General features: G+C 35.6%; 1 protein-coding gene across 25 annotated transcripts in view; it reads right to left on the bottom strand.

Annotated features, from left to right (window-relative positions):
- The window catches only part of LOC124423667 (voltage-dependent calcium channel type A subunit alpha-1), a 75299-nt gene that overhangs the window by 48570 nt on the left and 1729 nt on the right, over nt 1-25000 (bottom strand). For 22 of the 25 annotated variants that reach the window (XM_046961657.1, XM_046961658.1, XM_046961660.1 and 19 more), the window contains exons 3-10: nt 11820-11937; nt 11344-11750; nt 5972-6075; nt 4258-4413; nt 3823-4043; nt 1893-1996; nt 644-759; nt 189-248 (exon numbers count right to left, since the gene is read on the bottom strand). In XM_046961657.1, the coding sequence (XP_046817613.1) occupies nt 189-248; nt 644-759; nt 1893-1996; nt 3823-4043; nt 4258-4413; nt 5972-6075; nt 11344-11729 (1147 nt within the window). In that variant the 5' untranslated portion in view covers nt 11730-11750; nt 11820-11937. Of the gene's footprint in view, nt 1-188; nt 249-643; nt 760-1519; nt 1636-1892; nt 1997-3822; nt 4044-4257; nt 4414-5971; nt 6076-10551; nt 10653-11343; nt 11751-11809; nt 11938-25000 lie in introns of all 25 variants that reach the window. The other 3 variants (XM_046961656.1, XM_046961662.1, XM_046961655.1) reach the window with 3 other exon arrangements.

Below are 25000 nucleotides of genomic sequence, written 5' to 3'. Positions count from 1 at the left end.
AAAATTAAAATTCCTAAATAAACGATTACTATTCGATGACGAAGATCAACGAAATTATTTTTATTAATAATCAATGTACGCTACTAACGTACCTATAATATAAATCTATACACGGTGACGTAAGTATTAAAAGGAATAAAAAAATAAAACAAAAAAAAATGCATATATAACGTATATATAATACAAACCTTCTAATATGTGCATTTTTTCTTCCTCCGTGGTCCTCTCTTCGGCGAGAATTACCTCTTCTGAAATCGAATTCGTTATTACGATCATTATGAATCTCCTTTAAAAAAAAAAAAAAAAAAAAAAAAAAAAAAAAAAAAAAAAAAAAATGATAATTAATGTCTTTCTCGACTATTTAATTTCAATTTAATAAGCAGACACGCGCATTTTACTTATCTACGCCGCGTCGATACAGACTATTTTTCTTCTTTTTTTCCTTTTTTCTTTCTTTCTTTCTTTTTTCTTTTCTTTTTTTTTTTTTTTTTTGTTATCTAGCCGATATCTAAATGACGAGAAAACTAGTTCACTCTTCTCTGGCTTAAACGAAAACGAGATTTACAGAAAAGTCGTAAAAGCAAGTGGATTAATCCGAAGTGAATGCACGTCCGATGGTTACCAATCGTGTAGCATCTCTAACCTGCTTTGCAGATCCAATTGAGGTAGCAATTCAGTTCGCGCTCGAGCTGCTGTTGTCTTCGCAATTTCAGGAAGGATTGCCGGTTCTCCACCTTCTCTCTCTCCTTCGCAAACTCTCTACAAGCGTAGCAGCAAAGGTTTGATAATACATATGCCAGTGTACTCGTCGAGAGAGATACGTCGCTTTTTTTCTTTTTCTCTTTTCTTTTTTTTTTTTTTTTTTTTTTTACTTCTTTTTTCTTTTTTCATTTTACTATTTTTCTTTTTCTTTTATTTTTTCTGGTTTTTTTTTTCTTTTTTTTTTCTTTTTTTTTTTTTTTTCTTTCATTACCGTAGCACATGGAACAAGAGGGGGCGATTAGGCGGGGGGCGAAGGGTAGTAAAGAGAGTCAGAGGCACGGCTACGTAATACTATTATTTTAGGTTGAATAATTTTTTTAGCTTAATCACTGCGCTTACGATATCGATCAATTGATTATATCCAAGCGACCAATCAAAATACGTGATAAGAATGGATCATGAGTATACATAATACATACATATATATATTACGTAAAATACTTTACGTACGTGTATATATATATATATATATATATATATATATATACGTACGTAAATACGTATATGTGTATGTATACTTCTATCAATGATAGCAAATCGGATCCGAAACGATATAAATCGATTACCGTTTACTCTCAAGCTTACTCTCAACTCAAGCCGTTTACTCACGCGACTCCGATATATCTAATTATAAGCGATACTCTTTGTACAATGTATATATATATATATATATATATATATATATATATATATATATATATATATATATATATATATCAAAAGCTATAGAAAAGAACAGATCCGTTAGTGTTGAAACCTGCTTGAGTGATCCATTTTAAGTAGGAACTGAATGCTGTGGTGAAGAGACGTTTTCGCTTTGCTTTCTGATAAGCCGCCCGCCTCTCAACGCGCGTTCTTTCGTTAGAAAACTCCCTAACGAAAAGATAAGAAATGGATTTTACTTCTTTTCTTTTTTTCTTTCTTTCTTTCTTTCTTTCTTTCTTTCTTTTTTTTTCCTTTTTCCATTTTTTCTTTTATCATTTTTCGCGTGTAACACGAACTATTATATCACGCATATAATATAAATGTATAATAATATTTTACATATACGTATTACGAACGATTATATTAAATGTATAATCGAACGTGAGAATTTGTTTCGTTTATTAGACAAATTGGATGATACTTACCCGCTCAGGACACCAAGAACTAAGTTCAGCATGAAGAAGGAGCCAAGGACGATCAATGGTATAAAGTAAATCCAGTTGTACGTGCTTCCAAGAGCGTCGTTTGTCTGCAAATTTGACCAGAGCCACGTGAAGCCGGTATTACATGTGCGAGCATGGTGCACCAGATACACAGCTGTACGCATATCAATCAATGACAAAAGAACATTATGCGACATAAAGACATTGAGACATACGGAGATCTTGTTTCTTTCTTTTTTTTCTATTTTTTTTTTTCTTTTCTTTTTTTTCCTTTATGTTTTCTCTTTTTTTCTTTTTTTTTTTTTCTTTTCTTTCCCCACTTCTATCTATCCGTGAGAAACATCAATGGGAATCGTCCTTTAACGCGCGAGATACAATATCAAACTTTAGAGAAGGATGGTAGAAAAAAGGGGCGTATGACGAGGGATAAAAGGGGGAAGGGGCTTGTTGGTGGTGAGAGAAGGGGCAGGGGGAAAAACAGTTCGTTAATACACCAAGCTACATATCGAGATACGGATGGCGTACATTCATAAAAATTCGTATCAATTAGAAAAATTTGCAAGAAGCTATCGGAGATATCGTTATCGATCAAAAGGGGTTGTTCTTTTTTTGATTTTCTTTTTTTCTTTTTTTTTTTTAAATACATCCACTACGACTATATATCATATATATATATCATATATATATATATATATATATACTATATATCATATATATATATATATATGTACGTTTTAAGGATTGTAGTTAAAAATTTTCAATTGATCGATACGATCGATTGAATATGAACGGGAATATATATATATACGTATATCTGTATATTGTTATGGTTATATGTATAGCAAAGAGGGCTGAAACTGACAATGTTATACTGAGCAAGGTGAACATATACGTCAGTGTTAGCTGATTTATCTCTGCGAAAGCATATTTATTACGATATCAAAGCTCAACCAAAGGCTAGGTTTTTCCTTCGTTATCGACAACGAAAGAAGAAAGAAGAAGAAAAAGAAAAAAAAAAAAAAAGAAAAAAAAGAAAGAGAAAAGACACGATCGAAAGGAGCAAAAAGGAAAAAGGAAAGAAAGAGGAAAAAAAAGAAAAACAAACAAAACGAAAAGATTAACATACGACACTGAAAAAAGTAGAAAATCAATTAAAATACGATTAACGACATCCCGAAAAGTAAATTACACTTAGATGTTATATCAAATATACAATGTTAAGAAGTTACGAGCAATTGGTATATAATGCATAACAAAGGCACCAGGGAAGCGGTGGGTGGGGGGTGGGTGGTAACGGCTGGGGTAGTGGTGGTGGGGCAAGGGGGAAGATGCATAACAATTAAAAGAAAAGCAAAGAAAAAAGAAACAAAAGGGAAAAAAAAGAAGAAAGAAATAAAAGAAAAATTGTACTCAACGACGATCGAGACTTAAACATTCGACGTCGAATAAAATTACTTTCTTTTTTTTATTTTTTTTCTTTTTTTTTTCTTTTTTTTTTTTACATTCGATCCAACATTCTAATGTATTTTATTAATCGATGCAAGTATTAAAAATCGATTTGATGAACGTCGAACGAATGGGTTTCAATCGGTTGAAACAATAAAATTACGACGAATCTAGCCATATTGGAAAGCTCGACAATTATTCATATCATAATAGCGAATTTAATGGATCACATCGAGATAGACAAAACATCGTCTACGCAAATAATATGCGTATACGAGGTAATATATGAGACAATAAAATTGAGTAAGAGAGAAAGAGAGACAGAGAGAGAGAGGACAGAAAGGAAGACATAAAATATATATATATATATATATATATATATATATATATATATATATATATAAGAAAGAGAGAGAGAGAGAGGCAGACAGAGACTTAACACTGATGAACATATCTCTTGCTTTACCCAGTACAATATGGAAGTCCAGCCCTCCATAGTGATGCACTGGAAGACAGTGAGCATAGCGAATCCGATGTTGTCGAAGCTGGTGATGCCGTAGTTTGGTCCCACCCAATGATCCAAACACGTCGAGATACTCGCATTGCACACGTGGGCACCAAACGGCGCCTCGGATTGAATGTCCGTGTTGCACGGGTCCGGATTCTCGCCCTCCTTCACGATCACACCTAGATAACAAGAAAAAAAAAGAAAAAAAAAACAAACAAACAAACAAACAAACAAACAAAAAGAACGAAAACAGAGAGAAAGAGAAAGAGAGAAAGAGAAAGAGAGAGAGAGAGAGAGAGAGAGAGAAAAGAAAAAAAAAAGATCGTTTAATTAGAGCATTCTAAAATCCAAAATATCTCGCCTCGTCTCGTTTCGCTACGCGAAAATACTCACTGATGTCCTTTATACTGTAACACGTTTTATGCAGAGTTCCCGAATAAAACTCAAGACCGATGATGGCGAATATCACGATCGCGAAAAGAACCAGTAATCCGATCTGCAGAAGCGGCGCCATTGCTTTTATGATGGACTTCAACACCACCTGAAGACCTGTACGAAAGAGAAGAGAGAACGGCGAGGAGTAATTAGCCCGAAAAATCGTCCCCTCCCGGCATCGCGACTAAAAAACCATTTCTTTCTTTCTTTTTCTTTTTTTTTTTTTCCTTTTTTTTTCGTTTTTCTTTTTTTTTCTTTTTTTTTTTTTTTTTTTTTTTCTCTCCTGCACTTCGAACCACTTCAAAACACACTCTCGGCGCGTCTGTTTCTTTTTTCCAATTTTTTTTCGTACTTTTTTTTTCCGTTTGTTTTTCCTCCGCTGCTCGAGAAAAATTTGTTTTCTTTTTGCTTTACGTTTCTTTTTCGTTTTTTCTGATTTTTTTTTTTCTTTTCTTTTTTTTTTTCTTTTTTTTCTCAAACATACGCGTGCAAAGTATCTATAAATATTATTTTCTATAGACATATATATATATATATATATATATATATATATATATATGTATACATATATATGAATACGAGACGATAAAAAAAGAATAAATAAAAAGAGAAGAGAAAGAATTAGACAATTACTTTAATCGTTAAACAATAATTAACGTTAATCGACAGGATAAGATACCCTTTCACCGTTCTCGCACGAAATGTTCCTGCGCACTAATGATTAAGGTATCTCGACGACGGTATCTAAACACAACATACAGCCCCTCAAAGAGCATCTAAATGGGTATAAAAATACTACAAACGTAAACCTAAAGGAAAAGAAAATTCGCTAAGTCCTTGCAATGCCATCTACGTGTAAGTACGTGTGTTTGTTAGTAACGTTGCATATAAAGAAATACTACGCTTATCTACGAATTTAAATAACCGACAGTAAAAAATGCCCCTCGATTCGTACTTTTGATAGAGTGGATATATATATATATATACATATATATGTATATATATATATATATATATATGTATATATATACGTATGTGATAAACGTAGTCCAACGTGGACGAATTATATGTGTATCAACGTGAGATATCCGAATCTTAGGCGCAGGAAAATTTTCATACGAGCGAGTTCTCGAACAGCGGTCGGTTGACGCATTTTTTTAAATCATCATCATCGTCATCGTCCTCATCATCATCTTCATCATCATCATCATCATCATCATCATCATCATCATCATTATCATCATCGTCATCATTATCATTATCATCATCATCATCATCATCATCGTCATCAATATCATTATCATCATCGTCATTGTTAACATCATCATCATCATCATTATCATCATCTTCATCATCTTCATCATCATCATCATCATCATTATCATCATCATCATTATTATTATCGTTATTATATTTATTATTTTTATCATTTGTATTATTATTCGTAATTTATTTGTATTTGTATTATTATTGTTATTATTATTATTATTATTATTATTATTGTTATTGTTATTATTATTGTAATTGTTATTATTATTATTTGTATTATATGTTTCTCCTTCTTTCAATCAAATTGAGAAAGAAAGGAAGGAAGAAAGAAAAAGAGACTCTCGCAGTCTCGTATTTTTCATTTCTCGGCCGTTTCGTTCTCTTATTTTGAAGCGCTACTCACTCGGTATGCCGGAGACAAGTTTGAGCGGTCGCAACACGCGTATCGCACGCAACGTGCGCAGATCCATATCCAGTTCTATGCCCTGCGAGAACGCCGTGATGAACCTGCCCCAAAACACACACACCCCGCCACACTTTACTACTTACTACTCTATTACACTAATACTCAGGCTACTTAAGTACTTAAGCTACATCACTAATATAGGTGTGAGATAGAATAAACTAGCGATCTCTATAGCCTAGCCTTCTCATTTTTGGAAATATATGTATATTATTTATATATACATATATATATATATATATATATATATATATATATATATATATGTATATATATATATAAATATATATATATATATATGGGATTCACACACGAATACACTATGAAAGGAACGATTCCACACCGATTTGATTTAGTCTGTAATGTTTTTTTTCTTTTCTCTTTTGCTTTTTTCTTTCTCTTTTTTTTTCTTTTTTTTTTTTTTTTTATTTTTTTATACCGCATTTCGCGTTATCCAACGAGAAGAAGAACAATTGAAAAGAGAGAAAAACGGGAAAGTTACGTACAAACGGGATTCGATTAGATTCGGATTCGATTTGATTTGAATATGCGAACTTGTCATTTTCTCCTTCTTATATAGGAAGTATGCAATTTTCGCGAGAATAAGAGAGAGAGAAAGTGAGAGAGAGAGAGAGAGAGAGAGAGACAGAGGTGGATGGAGGGAAGAGTGAGAGAGAGTAAGAGAGAAAAAAAGTGAATAAGATAGATAAGAGATCTGAAAGTTCGATATACATATACAATATGTAACATACATATGTATATATATATATATATATATTTATATATATATATAAAATATATAATATATATACATATATATAGAAATACGAAAGAGAGAGAGAGAGAGAGAGACAGATATAGAATTGGAAGGATGTGGCGGGTCGAAGACTTCGAAGAATCTCCAATTCTAAGCTCCGACTTATCGAATTAGCACATCTTAAGATTAAGTCGTTCGTGAATACGCGAGGTTGCTGCCTCGAGATAAATCAACGAAAAGTTATTAATGGAAGCACGATGGAATCGAAGTATCTACGTATTACGGTTTGAGGTGAGGAGGTGAGATAGTAGAGAGAAAGAGAAAGAGTAAGAGAGAGAGAGAGAGAGAGAGAGAGAGAGAGAGAGAGACAGAGAGAGTGAGAGAGAGAAAGTAGGGGTGGGTGGGCTTTAAAAATGACAAGAGTTTATGAACTGCAGGCGACGACGACTTCGAGGTAACATCGGGGCCGAGTGCTTGGTGAGAGGTGGGGGGAGGGTAAGAATGAGAGTGAAGCTTGGGGGTTGTAAGTGTAGGTAAAGAGGATGGGGGTGTTCTCGAATGATTCTAAGGCACGACGATCTAACTAGGGGAAGGTACTTCGAGAAAATATAGAGTGAAGGGTATTAAAACGACATTTTCTTAAGGAAAATTTACGTATTTAGGTATGTAATATCTAATCTCTAACGAGGTATATAAAATACTATAGATATATCTAGATCTATGAGAACGTGACGCATCGGACAAGTCGAAGATAGGGAAGATATAATAAAACCAGATATAGATGGGGGAGGAGGGGGGGGGGAAATGGGGAAAAAAAAATGAAAAAAAAAATAAAAAGGTGAGAAAAGAAATTCTCCTTAACGTTATAACTTTCCTAATTTTCCTCGGCTTTGTCCATCACGATGTCGTCGACCTTCTCGCGATCCGCCACTTTCTTTACCTTCCGCGTCTGACGAAAATCTATATAGACGTATTGATAATTATAATCATTTATAATAAAACAAATACGCCTAGATAAATTTTTAATCTAAGATCTCGGATATTAGATTACAACGTTTCGGGTTTTTCGTTTACGCCGATCGCGAGAATAGTGAACGATGGCGATCCATCTAAAGGGATGAATCCGAATATGAATCGCAAATTCGCACGGTACGTCCAATGCCATTATCTACGTGAAGGTACTAGCAATGGTGATGCATTAAAACCTATACGGAGATTAAACTCCTAATGGTGCTTCTTTGGACCACTTTTTCTTTTGCCGATCGATTACGGCGAATTAATTTCCTTTTCTTTTTCCTTTTCTTTTTCTTGTCTTTTTCTTTTCTTTTCTTTTTTTTCTCTTATATTTTTTTTCCTTTTTTTTTTTTTTTTTTTTCTTTCCTTTTCTTCTCGCTTCTTTTCGTTTCTATGATATCCAAATATAATATCTATCTATTGGCTACGTGGTTGGACATTTTAATTTGGGAATATATTAAATCGTTCGTTCGTTCGTTCGTTCGTTCGTTCGTTCGTTCGTTCGTTCGTTCGTTCGTTCATTCGTTCGTTCGTTCGTTCGTACGTACGTTCGTTCGTTCGTTCGTTCGTTCGTTCGTTCGTACGCTCGCTCGTTCGCTCGCTCGCTCGTATCGTAATATAATAAATTAATAATAAAAATCCTACATATATTTATAATAAATTAAAGAAGATAAATTAAATTCGTTAAATCGTTTTTATCATTGGTAAAAAATTTATCAAAATAATTTGGATCCCGAATGAGATCCGCAAATATTTTGAGCATTTATCTAATGTTGCGTGTAGAAAATTATTTAGAAAACTCGAACAAGTTTACGGTTCTCTAGAAAATACGTAACCTATTTATCAATGTATAGTCAACTATATTATTCAAGACCTTTGGCTAAGGATATAGAGAGATTGCTAAATATAGACGCGAACTTCGGGCCAATGTATCTGTTTTTTCTATGTGTATATGTTATTTCCTGTGCGTAATAATGGGCGTTTACTCGGCAAATACTTTCTTATATTTCCTTGTCTTTTCTTGAAAATATATATATATATATATCCATAAGAACACATATTTCACAAAATTATTTCATCACACATGTTTTTAATAATAATAATAATAATAATAATAATAATAATAATAATAATAATAATAATAATAATAACAAAAGTACGCCGATCGTATAAATCGATCGTAATTTTTATCAATCTTATTTACGTCATTGACGGAATTATCATAGAAATATTTACCATGAAAATCGCCCACGTTTGGCCCGTGCGATAATCTACGTGTGCGTTACAATATAATACGTGTTAAACATTAAAAATAGCATCATCAATCTCTAGCATTAAAATCTCAATCACTATGTTCTCTACCCTATGTAAATACGTATACTTAAGAAGAGCAAGAATGAAGAAGAAAAAGTAAAAAAAAAAAAAAATATATATATATATATATATAAAATAGAAAGAAAAGAGACACTTTTGACTATCATCGTTCTCTAAAATATTCGATCAACGATATACACAATTATCACGTCAGTCCTGAATAAAAAGACGCAGCCCAGACGCAAATCATCAGTCCAAAAGTAATAAATATTTCAATCTATTGCACAGTAATTAAAAGAAAAAGAAAAAAAAAAAAAAAAGAAACAAGAAGAAGTGAAAGGTCCTAAGATACGAAAAGTTATGCATCATCCTTCTTTGTAATTTTTTTTTTGTTTGTTTTTCTTCTTTTTTTGTTTTTCCTTCATGTTTTATATATCGTGTGTGTGAGTTTGCGTTCATTGTTTCTTTGTGTATTTTCGTGTGTGAGTGCGATGAATAAGAAAAGATAGAAAGTAGAAAGAAATATATATATATATATATATATATATATATATATAAATATATATATATATATATATATATATATATAGAGAGAGAGAGAGAGAGAGAGAGAGAGAAAGAGAAAGAGAGAGAGTGTGTGAGAAAAGAGAGAAAGAGAGATAGAGAAAGAGACAGAAGGGAGTGCGAGTAAATATAAAAATAAATGATATAGAGTATATAGCAAATAACTGATAGAGTATTTCTAACGTCTAATAATTCATTGTTATCCTAATACGTATGTATGTGTATATACAGACTTGATTACTTGAAAAATACACTTTGACACAGATCCGACAAAATACCTATTACATTATTCAATATATACCTAAAATATTTTCGACCAACTCTTTATCTATAGCTTTCATCAACTGTTCTAAAACACCCATAGCCGCTAAATATTAATTAGTAAAACAGAGACGTGTAATTACGCAAACGGGTAACCAAGGGGAACGAACTAAAGCACAAATAAAATGTTTAGAAATATTAGTTTAGCTTGCGTTATATATCTTCTGCTTGCACCTATCAGAAAACGTTGAATCAGTAATTCAAAGATAAGCGATAAAACTTATAGACATAGTCAATAATATATACATATATATATATACATATATAAATACGTGTATGTGTGTATATATATATATATATGTATATATATATATATATGTATATGTATATATGTATGTATAATATAGGTTAAACTATCGTATAAAATATAAATAGGGTATGTTAAATATAAAATGTTAAAAGCTAATCAGACTATAAAAACGTACACAAACGCAAATGCCATGAACAAGGGTTGGGGATTAGTATATATAATAATCTGCTGCTTCACTGTATTCTTGTACTGTTTTGGCTTTGTTATATCTGCTTTTTCACAGAACTGTGACTGACTCACTTGGAATTTTCGAAACCAGCTTTAGCGGTCTGAGGACCCTGAAGGAACGTAGCATACGCAGGTCGACGTCCACGTTAGTTTCGGCGAACACGGTCATCGACCTAATCCAAGGATCACTCTAGAATCTATCTGTCCAATCGGACAAAACCGTATACGTACGGCATGGAGCTGTACGAGGAAAGAAGTTTTCACAATATCGAAAGTTTTATATATATATATATTGGGAAATATAAATCTTGAAACTTCTTTCCTCGGGATCAGTTTTCCTAACGTAAAAAAGGTAACGTTTAAAGTCAACGTATAATAATATAATCAATAGGAATCGGTAGCCTCTTATCGCGATGAAATGACCACGGTAAAGTGCATTCCTCTCTATCGTCTTCTCTTCTCGAACTGTCCGCCTAACTCAAAGAGATATTATGAATTTTCTTTCTCTCAATAAAAGAGAAAGTAACAAAATGATAGATAAAGAAAAAAGAGTATGAAACGGTCTTGGACGAAGAGATGAGAAGAAAAATAGAGAGATAGATAGATAGAGATAGATAAATAGATAAATAGATAAATAGATAAATAGATAGATAGAGAGAGAGAGAGAGAGAGAGAGAGAGAGAGAAAGATAGAGAGATAGATAGATATAGAAAGAAAAAGAGAGAGAGAGAGAGAGAAAGAGAGAGAGAAATGAGAATGAAAAGGAAAACGAAAAATGATCGAAAGAAAATGATAATAAACCGTGAAACGATTATAACGATTAAGAAAAAAAGTTTTTTCGGTTGAAGTAGACGATCTCCTCACCCGGTCACCACGACGAAGAAATCCATGATGTTCCAGATGTTACGTAGGTAGGAGCCGCGGTGGAGGACAAAGCCAAGGGCGAGGATCTTAAGGCTCGCCTCGACGCAGAATATCCCGAGGAAATAGATCTCCGTTGCCTCGAGTTTCTGTGCGAGTATGGTCTTGTCTTGTTTGGGCAGGTGCTCCTCGAGGGCGAGGACCACGCAATTGGCGATGATGGTTAGCAGGACGGCGTACTCAAAGGGCGGCCACTCGATGATGAAGCGGGTGTGTTTCCTTATGCAGTTATCCTCTGAAAGGATGAACAGCGAGGTTGTGCCCTTGGATTTGGGCTGTCCTCCCCCGCCTCCACCCGCCCCTCCGCCCTGATCCCGGCCTGGCGCCATATCCACCGGACCACCAGTTACCTATTAGAATATTCACCCTTCGGATTCCATTTTCTAATATTCCTCGAAAAGACACTTGCCTCTTCTTACCTCCCCTCCAAAGCTAGTCCAGTCACCGCGACCACTCAGTCCGGCCAACTTCTGCCTTCTCCTGTACTGACTCGCGTATCCAGGGTCCCTTTGTGCCGCCTCTTGCGCTGCTGCCAACCTGTAAAAAAGAAATTACACAATTATAACGAGTCAATTAATTAACTGTAACATATAATTATATATATATATATATATATATATATTAACGTTCCTTGCCTCCTATCATCGTATATATTCGTACATCTACATACAATTATCGAGATTATCGGAGATTATGAGAAAGAGAGAGAGAGAGAGAGAGAGAGGGAGAAAGAGAGAGAGAGAGAGAGAGATGAAAGTATATTCATGTTACCGTTTGGGAAATTCCAAATGGTATCCTGATAATATCCGTATAAACGCATAGGTAATTCTGTTTATCGATAAAACGATACATATCGTACGAACTTAAGTATCTTTATCAATATATCCACTGAGTTATGCTTCTGTTTCCATGACGGTTAGCTACGAGCTATTTCGTGAAAGAGCTCGTTAATGGCCGACAGGGTCGTATAATGTGGCACGAGGTTAATTAAGTGCATTAACCGAGACTTTTGCGATGAAGGTCCCTATGTGCGTGGCCTTTGCTTTGCAAGAGAGAAAAAGAGAGAGAAAGAAAGAGAGAGAAAGAGAGTGAGAGAGAGAGAGAGAGAGAGAGAGAGAGAGAGAGAGAGAGAGAGCAATCAAGATACTCGGTAATGCAATAACTCACGACAAGGATCCTAATACTACATACCTCCATCTATGTAAACCTTATACTTTAAAGAGTCTTCTCTTTTAATTATTATTATTATTTTTTTTTCCTTTTTACGCCTCCTTCCCTTCTATCCAAGTCCTTTGTCTACGAATATTATAAATAATAAATAAATAAATAAATAAAAGTATCTATAAGAACTCGTTCGTTTCTTTATGACGTTCTAATTTTTCTTAGACGTACGTACGTACGTACATATGCATATCGAGACGCGTTGAAAAATCGTATATGCGGAACGAGAAAGATAGCATGGCTATCGTTCGTCAAACTCATAAAATTCAGTGAAGCGATAAGCGTTTTCTCTTGTGCCATGACAAATGGATTTTAAACAGCGGCATAAAGTTTGTTTAGCCGCATTGATGATGCACAAAACTCGAAAACGCTAGACGGCACTGGCATGTCGCCGAAGTTTTTCAGTATCCGCAGTGACCTCAACGCATAACTTGGCATACATTGTTTCAAGAAATGCATATACATACGTACGAGGAACATACTTTTCTAACAGCCACTTGATGTTTTACCCATACGATATGATCGAACGCGAGAACGGTACTTTTTATTTTCTTCTTTTTCTTTCTTTCTTTCTTGTTCTTTTTTTTGTTTTTTTTTTTTTTTTTTATTTTATTTATTTCCCTTTTTCATTTAATCTTTTTTTGTTTGTTTTTGAAAGCTAGAAAGAAAGGATAAAATATCCTTGGTGTTATCATTACTGAGGGCGCGTTTGATCGATTGTCACCAACTTCATTGTCGAAAGTTAATTAACAATATCGCGATGATATTTAATTAAATTTAACGAAGTTAAAGGAATTCTTTTTGGCGCTGATTGGTCACGACAGCAACAGGTGAAACGACAAGTGTGGATCGCAACACGTAAGAAATATAGCACTCTTTCCACGTTGCACTTTATATGCAATGCCACATGCCAGTTTTGTATTCGTAATACCTACCTAATCACCATGTACTACGTATATATACATACATACATATATATATATATATATATATATATATATATATATATATGTACACACATGTACGTTGTTATTTGCGAGACACGAATTATGATACGCGAGCATGTATTAGGATAATTACATGTATTCGATTGGATAGATTGATAGAAATCGTTGGGAAATATTTTTTTCTTTTTTTCTTTTTTTTTCATAATAGATAATATCGGTCGGATATAATGCGGATACGTAATCCAAAGATACTAACGAAAAGAGAATGAGAGTTAGTTTATAAGGAAGATGATTGATAATGATTTATGCAGTCGCCCTGCACGCTTTTTACAAGGGCGCTCGCTCGAGTAAATGGCTCGTTGCGAGAAGAGAAACGTGCCAAATCGCCATGTTGTCGAGGGTTTGTGTTTGTTTGTTTGTTTGTGTATATGTGTGTGTGTGTGTGTTTTTTTTTATCAATGGTAATTAATACCATACATTTCTCACCGTGCCTTTCAACCATCCCTCTTCATCCCCGTTTATTTCTACCTCTTCGTCATCTCTCTCTCTCTCTCTCTCTCTCTCTCTCTCTCTCTCTCTCTCTCTCTCTCTCTGTATTTCCTTCTCTTTTCTCTTTTTCATTCCATCGAAGTAACCATCCTGGTCTGCTTGCTGTCGTTGAATATTCACAATTGAATTTTCCTAGCCGATGAAAGAAACGTCAAGCGCGTGATTTTGTGATCGTGCGAGAAAAAGAACAAACGAAAGAGAAAAAGAGAAAAAGATAGATGGATACAGGAAGAGAGGAAGCAAGCGAGAGAGAGAGAGAGAGAGAGAAAGAGGACTAGATTGAAAGAAAAAAAAAAAAATAGAAAATAAAGAATAAAAATAAAATAAAAAAAAAAAAGGAAAGAAAAAAAGACAGAAAGAAAGAAAAAGATACTATGATATAGAGAATCAGTTGTCTCGAGATCGTCGAAACGATTCTTTTCAAATACTTTCTCATTCGTATCACGAAAAGGAACCGAAGGAATATATAGTTTACGATGCTTTTGAAATAAAAAGAAGAAGGGAATTCTTCGATGACAATGAAATGGTTGCTCGGTATGCGCTTCTCTATATTACTGTTCGTTCTTAAAAGTAAAAAAAAAAAAGTAAGAGAGTAAAGAAGGATTGAATTTTTGCCAAGCGCTGATATTTTCACTTAATTCTTGATCTCCGATCCGCGAACGAAGTAGTAAACTCAATGACGGCAAAAGACGAAATATAATTTTACGAAAGTTCATCGATGATAATAACGAAGTAACAAAAGACGGATACTGTATGAACGTACGAAAGGAAAAAAAGAAAAAGAAGAAAGAAAACAGAAAAAATAAAAAGAGAGAGAAAGAGAGAGAGAGAGAGAGAGAGAGAGAGAAAAAGAAGAAAATGTTCGATGAAAGCGCAACGAAAGTAACCGTCTACCGATAGAAAATCTATACTAGTCCACGGCGTTTCTCATTAGGTTAATTACTACGCCATTAGACGCGAACGCGTGCACGCGACGACGTACTATCGTACCTACTATGTACCTACGTGTATGAATATACAACGTTTATGAAACGAGGCTTACAATTATTACATATATATATGCATTATATATGAATTATATATACGTACGATATACTAATAATTAATACGATATATATATATATATATACAGATACGAATATATACAAATATATATTCACATACACTAAACATTGATTTACAGTTTCGATCGACGAGAATATTCGAATACTTGAGTTCCAGATAGTCATCTTGCCAAAAATCAGCTTAAACCACGATACGAGACTATAGTTTACGGCGCCCGTCGGTCCAACCCCATTCGAGCGAGTTTTCGAAACAACGTCGACAACGGCAATGACAACGACGACGACGACAACGACGACGACGACGACGACGACGACGACGACGACGACGACGACGAAGAGGACGAGGACAACGACGGGGGTGGCGTCGCGTCGTTGCGGAGGATCGTAAGGACGTGGCGGTGGCGAATGGAGAGAGGGAGAGAGAGAGAGAGAGAGAGAGAGAGAGGAAGAAGGGAGTCCGGTGACGTCATGTCAGCGCCATTTTGCCGGGTGACGTCAACACGACGACGCTGCTACGTAACGCTAGCCTTGCCTCACCTTGTCTCTCTCTCTCTCTCTCTCTCTCTCTCGTTCTCCCTCTCTCCCTCTCTTTCTCTCCCCCCCTCTCTCTCTCTCTCTTTCTCTCTATCGCTCGTACGTAAGTACGTGTGCGTGTAAACGTGTACGACCAATTTCTTCCAACTCGTGCGCGCGCACAGAAATACATACACACTTATACTAATACACCACACAAAACGTTGAAGTTCGATCAACGTTAGTTCCTGCGTGTACGCACGAAAGCCGCAGAATATGTCGGTACAGTGTATATACGATATATTTTAGTTGGTATGCGCGTAGGTGTACGTACGTGTATGTATATATGTATATACATGTGGGTGTACGCGTCTATATATCGTACACACACACACACACACACATACACATATATATATATATATTCATAAGTATAGTATACGTATATATATATATATATATATATAGATATTATACAAGCGTAGGCGTATACTATGGCTGCGTAAGGGGTTCACGCCTTTAATCGTAGCCAATTATACATATATATATATATATATATATATATATATATATATTTAGATCGTAGTATTCATGTACACAGTAAGTACATATTTATCGTAAGTAGTGTTTGGAGCATCGAATAAGTTTCGATTTTCTTTCTTTTTTCTTAACCCTCCCTCTACTCCTCTCCAACTCTCTACAATCCTTGTTTCTTCGTCGTCATTGAATACTCACGATAGAGTCTTCGAACGATCATCCTCTTCACGGCGATCAAAGATTTGAAAAGATTCCTGGCATTTTCTCGCGTCACACACACACACAGAGAGAGAGAGAGAGAGAGAGAGAGAGAGAAAAGGATGAGGCTAACGTTAAAAGGGAAGGTACCGTGCAAGTTAAAGAGATCGTTCAAAATGCAAGTGGGACGTGCTCGACGAGATCGCAAGCTCGGCAATAAATTAGCTATTAAAAGGAAATAACGGGTAGGGAGCACGTGGAGGAAGGGGGTGGCGGGGGGGAGGGAAGATGGGGACGTGGTAGCATTAGGCATCGACAGGAAGACAAAGTAAAAAGACATTTTGAGACTAGTATTGCGTTTGTACTTAGGTTATTGTTGTTAGATATGAACAAAAAAAAAAAAAAGAAAAGAAATAAATAAAATAATCAGATAAATGAAAAAAAAAAGGAAAAAAGTAGAAGAGAAAAAGAAAAAGAAGAAAATGAGGTAGAATAGTTTCAAAGAGAGAGAGAGAGAGAGAGAGAGAGAGAAATCATGTATATACTATTAAAATGATTCTATTTATTATTGATCGATCTAAAGGTATCTTGATTATTTCCCCTATTTAAAGCCAGGGTACGAGCGACAATTAATAATAAGTGCTCGTCCGTTCGTCGCATTACATGCATATACGATAGAACGGTTTATCGATCGAACGGGATATTATTGACACCCATAGAGACAGAGAACACGCGAGCCTACGAATTCTCGAGAGTTTGTGGGAACATGTTAACCGGGCGCACATCTTGTTGTGAGAAATTCTTCGATGGATCGATACCAGGAATCGACTAGTACGTATGAATGACGTGATCCATAAGCGTGAAACGCCATTTGTTTAGAAAAACTTTGGTATCTCCTCTCTCTCTCTCTCTCTCTCTCTCTCTCTCTCTCTCTCTCTCTCTCTCTCTCTCTTTAATACGTTTCTAAATCTTATGACTATTTGAGAAAAACAATTGAGTTTTTGAAAGATAATAATTATAGATAATTTGCATATTGATAAACGCCGTGTTTCTTTATTAATTTTGTATAAAAATATAAGACTAAGCTAATTGAGAAAATTTGTTCTAGAGTGAAGAAAAGAAACATCGTACAACGTAGTATACACACATACACACACACACACACACATATATATATATATATATATACCTTTATGACGATAATAGTCGTCTATATGCTATGTCCAATGAAATTACCTTTCGGTCTATTTGCTCGTGGAAAGAGTGGATTACGTCAGATGTACACGTGTACGAAAGGACGCGTATGCGCTTCTTTATCGTTTACAACTCCTTCTCCGTATATAAACGACACGTGTACACGTAATCGCACACTATATACACTTATGCTTCTAATAAATAAATATATATATATATATATTTAGTGCCTATATATATATATATAGGTAGTGTATATACAGAGAATCGTGTAAAGCTTTATACGTACATTATATATATATATATATATATATGTGTGTGTGTGTGTGTGTGTGTGTATTGATAAGTTACAGATATGTAGTCTGTCATAGAGAAATAATTAGACGGTCAGAAATATCTGACTCACCTTTACGTAGTTGCTACTTCCTTTGCAAAGAGAAAATCAAGAAAGAGAGAGAGAGAGAAAAAGAGAGAGAGAGAGAGAGAGAGAGAGAGTGAGAAAGTAATAGCAGCAATAACGACTGAGAAATTCATTCGACTATCGATGGTACTTGTTGCAAGATCAAAGTCCTACCGTAAATCATGAAAATAGAAGAAACGAGATGTCTCTCTCACTATATTTTTCTCTTTCTATCTAATTCTATATATTTCTTTTTCTGTCGTTAATCCTCCCTTCTTTGTTCCAATTAGGAGAGGAACGATTCTTGTATATATGTGTAGATCGTGATAATATGTTGATCGTACTGTCCACAATATCGAATATTTATTATAAACTTGTAGTTTGCATTAACGAAAGTGAAAAATAAATAGATAAATAAAAATGGAGAGAGAAATAGGGAAAATTTTTTTATCTTGTAAGTAGTAAAAACAGATCGTATTCGGACGGTGAAGACGTCTGATTCGTTTCACGCCCACCCTACTTGCCGCACACGCGATTACTGAAGAGATTGCAGTAACCAGTGCAGATGCATTCCCACTCGATTCATACTTCCCACCCACAACTTCGGACTATTTCCTTACGCGTAGCTCCTTATTTTCGTCGAGAAACAACAAATAAAAAAAAAAAAGAAAAAAGAAGAAAAAAGAAGAAAAAAGAAAGAAAAAAGAGCTCAGCGCATGTGAAGTTATTAAAAAGAGTGATTAACTTTCTAACAACAATAAAGAACAGTTAAACGACTTATTCCACGAACGATCCCTGTTGACCGTTCGCATTCAACGTTAAAGCTGCCATTTCGAAGAAGTGGCTTTCATTGATACGACACGACGATTACGTATTCTCCGAAATTCCTTCGGGGAAATTGGGACAAGTATGTTTCATACAACGCGAGATCGTTCGATATGCAAAACGATTTACGTTGACTCAATGGCCTAACTCTCATTCATTCGACGAAATAATTTTACGAATTCTACGAACTAATGAACTTTAGAAACAAATCTCAAAGAAATAACGAAAATAATAGAAAATAGAACGTTCATTTCTTTATTTCTTATTATTCATTTACTCGTCAGTTATATCCATTGGAATCATAAATCGATAAGTGAATCCTATTAATCCAGAATAAATGGTGTTAATTTATTCGATGACCTTTATCTCGATTCCTATATGTTTCACTATTCTCTCCTCCCACTCCCATCGTCCCCTCCCCCCTTCCCCTTCTCCATCGTCCTTACATAGTAAATCCCATAACGTCACATTGCTATTTGGCTCTTTACTACTTGGCTTAAGTAGTAAGAGTCGGCCAAAAATCGGACATATCTCAAAAGATCCGATCAATCATTTCATACATAAACGAACAAATACTTAATACGTATTCTTTTTATACGACCTTATACAATCGTTTCGCAACTAACACACTCGAATTGTTATTACAGAGAAACAGAAGGAGTGAGAGAGAGAGAGAGAGAGAGAGAGATAAATCATTCAAACGGCCAGTTATAAGTAAAATCGTGCATATCTATATAGACCATTAAAATGAAAATCCACTTCTCGGAAAGAATTTAAGCTGTAGAAAGCAGACGGCCGGTCGCGGTCTAACCACCCATTAAACTCTCTACAAGATTTCAAAATCACTTGCCTGGCCTTTCACCTATTTCTCCATCCAACGGTATTTTATTAACTCGAATGTCTCGACGTAACAATTGCTTTTCATTCCTATTCTTTTTGCATTTTTCTCTTTTTTTTTTGTCGACGAATTCTCGATACGTACATATATAAACACATACATATGTAATATAACGGATACGTGAATCATACCGTAATGATTATTATTATCAATCTTAAAAGATATACATATACATTTACATACCAACAAACTTGAAAAGTATCGCAGCAACTTGAAATTTTACCAAAGAAACTTTTTAATGCATCACGGAAAAACATCGGCTAATTTTACTAGTCTTAGGATATACGTTCATATATACGTTTATATATATATATATATATATATATATATATATATATATACATATATATTTATCCGTCTACGTACGTATGATGCATACATAGTTACGCTTTGTATACTTTCGAGATCCTTGAACTATAACATTATAACCATCAGCGATCGGTAACGTTGTATAGTGCAAACTCAACTTCGAGCGATTATTAGTCGTTGACAAAGACACCCATCGTGAAATTATGATGTTTCTTGGTGCCTTGTACGAGTTAGATGTAAAAATAGAAAAAGAAGGAAGTAGGGAGAAGGACAGAGAGAGAGAGAGAGAGAGAGAGAGAGAGAGAGAGAGAAAGAAAGAGAAAGAGAGAAAGTAGGATTTTATATAGGGCGTACGTCGTTGGCCGTCTCCGTTTATAGATCGAAGCTCCGAAAAAGCCCCAGCAAAACTCGCGTAGCTCACCCTCTTCCTCTTCCTCTCTTTCTCCCTCTCTCCTCTCTCTTTTCTTTTTCTTCTTATTTTTCTCCTTCTCTCTCCCTCTTCCTCCCCCCTTCTTCCTTCCCCCACCCACCTACTTTCACCCATACCCCCGTACAACATATTCTCCGCGATCGTGTGTGTTTATCGTGCGCGAAGAGAAACTCATTTCCTTACGTCGCCCGAGGCTTAATAAATCAGAGAGGAGGCGCCCTTGTCAATAGTAAGGTCAGAACCGAGGCGACTCGACGTCTCCAGCATTTGCCAAGTGGTACGTACGACGAAGACGACGATGACAACGACGACGATGAGATAGCAAATAGAATAGACAGAGAAAGAGAGATAGAGAGATAGAGAGAGAGAGAGAGAGAGAGAGAGGGATAGGGAGAGATAAAGAAAGATAGAAAAAGAGAAAGAGAAAGAGAGAGATATCAACTGTATTGTGCGCAACGTGCGCAAAATCGTATGAACGCAACGACGTAAGCACGTTTTTCCACCCTCCCTCTTTCCCTCCCTCCCCCCCTCACCCCGACCCCCCCCCTCTCTCTCTTTCTCTCGTTTCTTTTCGATTCCATCCCCTTGGAAATAGATCTTTCAGTTACATCGAAGAACCACCCTAAATTCAACGTATACTCACATTCTAGCCCATTCGCAATCGTACTGCCGTTCGAAGACCCACCACTCTCACGTGTTTCATCGAAAATGAATTATTTACTCGGTCTCTCCTCGACTACCTCCCTTTCTTTTCCCTTCTACTCTCTATTCCAACTTCCCCCTCCACCCACCCGCCGCCACTCACTAACATCTCTCGAGCGTTATCTTTCCCCAAGCAAGCCATGCTCAGATACGCGCGAATACTCGCATGGTCTCTGAATAAAGTATCCATTTTAATATTCGAAAAGCTCGCAACGCGAAGTGGATATGTACATATATATATTTATGTATGTATGCATGCATGCACGTAGATTATATATATATAGATTATATATATATATATATATATATATATATATATATATATGTAGGTAAATATATATATATATATATATTTACCTATAAGTTTAATAATTTCTTTTCACGGTATATAGGTATCACGTCGTGTCGTTGACACATGCGCGAAAGATACACACATATCCCTCGTGCGTCGCTGCCCTGACAGGATGAAACTATCTCTATCTCTTTCTCTCTCTCTCTCTCTCTCTCTCTCTCTCTCTCTCTCACTCTCTGCTTTGTCATTATTATATTCCTTGAAACATTCGTGTATCTTATTTTAAAGTAAACTGACATAAAGAAGAGAAGTATCGAAGAATTTTTGCAGATGTTGTTTCTTTGATTGTTGAAACAAAAAAAATATTGTTCCTTTTTCTCTTCCATTTACATATATTTAAATATACATATCTCTCTTTCTCTCTCTCTCTCTCTCTCTTTCTATTTCTTTTCGCGTTAATTAAAACAATTTATTCAAAATACGAATAATTTTTATTAATTATTTTCCCTTGCGAGTGAAGTCAAAATACAAAAATAAATGAAAAATAATAAGGAAAGAAAGAATGAAAGCAAACAAGCAAAAAAAAAAAAGAAGAAAGAAAAAAAATAACAGACGACAAAAGTTCATCGCGTTGTCATCGTTAGAATGCACGAAGTAGAATCTCCGCGTTTGTATTTTCGTTAGAAGCAAGCAAGCAAGCAAGCAAGCAAGCAAGCAAGGTGGGCACCTGGTAGCAGGTAACTATATATCTATTGATCGTTCATTCATGCTACCCTTTCACCCTCTCAACCCCTCGGCATGCCCCAGAGCAGCAAGCCTCTCCTACCAAGTTTCTACCCTGTCTCTACTCCCCACTCTAACTTCATCATCTACCATCCCTCTTTTTCTCTCTCTCTCTCTCTCCCTCTCTCCCTCCACTCTGCATCACCATGTCTTTCTTACTACATACTATAGCAACGTCGTCATCCTCTTTTTCGTTATCATTATAATCATCATAATTATCATTATCATCATTATCGTCATCTTCGTCGTCATTATCATTATCATCGTCATCGTTATTGCTTTTCTCGTAATCGTAAAAAGAATATATCAAGAGACATCGAAGCTCTCTCTCTTTCAATCTCTCAATCTCTCTCTCTCTCTCTCTCTCTCTCTCTCCTCTCTCAGTTCTGCCAACTGTAAATCCTCGCCTCATGGCTGGTCACACGTGGCGCTCGCAAAAGCACGCTTACCAACCCGTTAAAAACCCTGTGAGAGAAAGTAGCTACCTAACTCCGACTAAACTCTTGCCGCGTGTTACCTTTCTCTCTTCTATCTATTTATCTATCTGTCTCTCTCTCTCTCTCTCTCTCTCTCTCTCTCTCTCTCTCTCTATTTGTCTCTCTTTTTCTTTCTCTCATTTCCCTGTTGAAACGATTTTATTATCTAATAATCAAATAATGATTATCATGCTACTATGTCGTTCGCTGCAACGAAAGATCGATCCACGTTCTCATTTCTTTCTCTCTGCGATCGTTATTCTCTTTTTTAGTTCACACATACACACACATACACACACACACACACACACAGATGTACATACATATATATACATAAAATATATATATATCCATTTATATGTATATATATATATATATCTTTTCTCCTTTCGTTATCCATGAGAAATCGGTGCTCTTGTCGATCGTTCGGTTCCTTTTGTGCGCTCGCCTCGAGTGCTTCTCAAAACGAAAAAGAGAGTCAATGGGGAAGGCAGGTCTCTCCAGGACGTAATGAGAAACGTCCCTGTATCGATAATATCTCTCAGTATGGAAGGTACCGGGAATGACCGTTCCGATAGGAAATTTTACCGAGAGATCGATCTGCGAAAGAATCCACGGAGTTAGTCGTTTAACTCGCAACGTATAACGTTTAATTTTGCGGCTACTTTTTTCTGTTTCTCCTTTTTTTTTCTTTCTTTTTCTTTTTTTTTCTTTTTTTTTTTTTTTTTTTCGTTACGCCATGCGCCACAGAACTTCAATATAAATATGTACGTAATTTCAGTCTAAAAAAAAAAAAAAAAGAAAGAAACAGAGATATATATATTTACATGTATATATAAAGAGAGAGAGAGAGAGAGAGAGAGAGAGAGAGAGAGAGAGAGAATGGAAGAGAAGAAAAAGAACAAAATATCGGTATAAGTACGTAAGAATACAAAAGATCGATCCAAAGAGAGACAAGGACGATCGATCGGATCGAGAGTACATGAAGATACTATGTAAGATAAATACACGCGCATACGTGAACGCACGTGAACACGTTACACACGCACTTGCTCGCTCGCTCAGTCGAATACAAAGACACGAAATGAGCGTTCGGCACGCTCCCTGCCATTATTTAATTGGCAGTTATATAACACCGAATGTTCTTACACGATAAACGGTACCGCGGACGTCTAATAAATTAACAATTACGTGAATGCTTTGATAGAGATCGTCAACCTTCCTTATCGACTACGAGGACGAACGTGGGAAGAGAGAGAAAGAGAGAGAGAGAGAGAGAGAGAAAGAAAGAGCGAAAACTAGAGAGAGAGAGAGAGAGAGAGAGAGAAAAGCTTAGTTCGTTGGTGGAAAAGTGGGCCGACTAGCTATTCGTGCAACGTGAAAAATTAATGAACACGCGAAGATGCATCGCCAGAGATTACCGGGACTTCTGTCCTCCCTCAAGAGAAAAAACGGAAGGAGAGATAGAAATAGAGATATACAGACAAAGAGAGAGAGAGAGAGAAAGAGTAGCATCGAAAAAACTAAACAACACTAACAACTATAAATTGTTCGTAAAAACGGTCAGCTAGGGGCGCGCACGCATACACGTTCTAACTTCGAGTTATGTCCCGTGGTATGGTTTTAATGAAAGCGATAAATTTCCGGCGTACAAAATAAATTCACATCGTAAAATGCCAAATTAAAGGTTAACCCAACGACGACGACGGCGACGATGACGATAATGACGAAAAACTTTTATTTTTCTCTTTCTCTCTCTCTCTCTCTCTCTCTCTCTCTCTCTCTCTCTCTCCCTTCTTTTCTAACAGTTTTAAAGAGAGATTAGCGAGTGCGTTTCAAGCAAACGAAATAAATACAATTACAAAATTTATGATAAGGTCTAATTTAACTATAAGGAAATGTTAAAATTGATTTCAACGAGATAATCTCATTAGATGAGGAAATGTTATCATCGATGAATATTTTTTTTTCCTTTTATTAAAAAAAATGTTTTTTTCTATTTCTTGTTAAACGCGTCATAAACCGATGCTTTTTCATCCCCTTCCCCCGTCTTATTCCGCCCCTTTCGGAGTTCCATATTATTAGAGCGTTAAAAAAAGAAAGGGGATTGTCTTCGTCCTCGTCACAACAATAACGGGGGAAAAAAAAAAGGAGGAGGATCGAAATATAACTTCGCACATTCCTCGAGAAAAAAATTCGACGTTTAAACGATACTCGTGATAATAAAAATTGAATTTCGCGATTGACTCGACAAAAATAAAT

The sequence above is a fragment of the Vespa crabro genome, chromosome 4, assembly GCF_910589235.1.
Source record: "Vespa crabro chromosome 4, iyVesCrab1.2, whole genome shotgun sequence".
NCBI classification, from domain to species: Eukaryota; Metazoa; Arthropoda; class Insecta; order Hymenoptera; family Vespidae; genus Vespa; species Vespa crabro.
The sequence above is the reverse complement of the archived record's forward strand: the minus strand, read 5'-3'. Positions and strand labels throughout refer to the sequence as shown.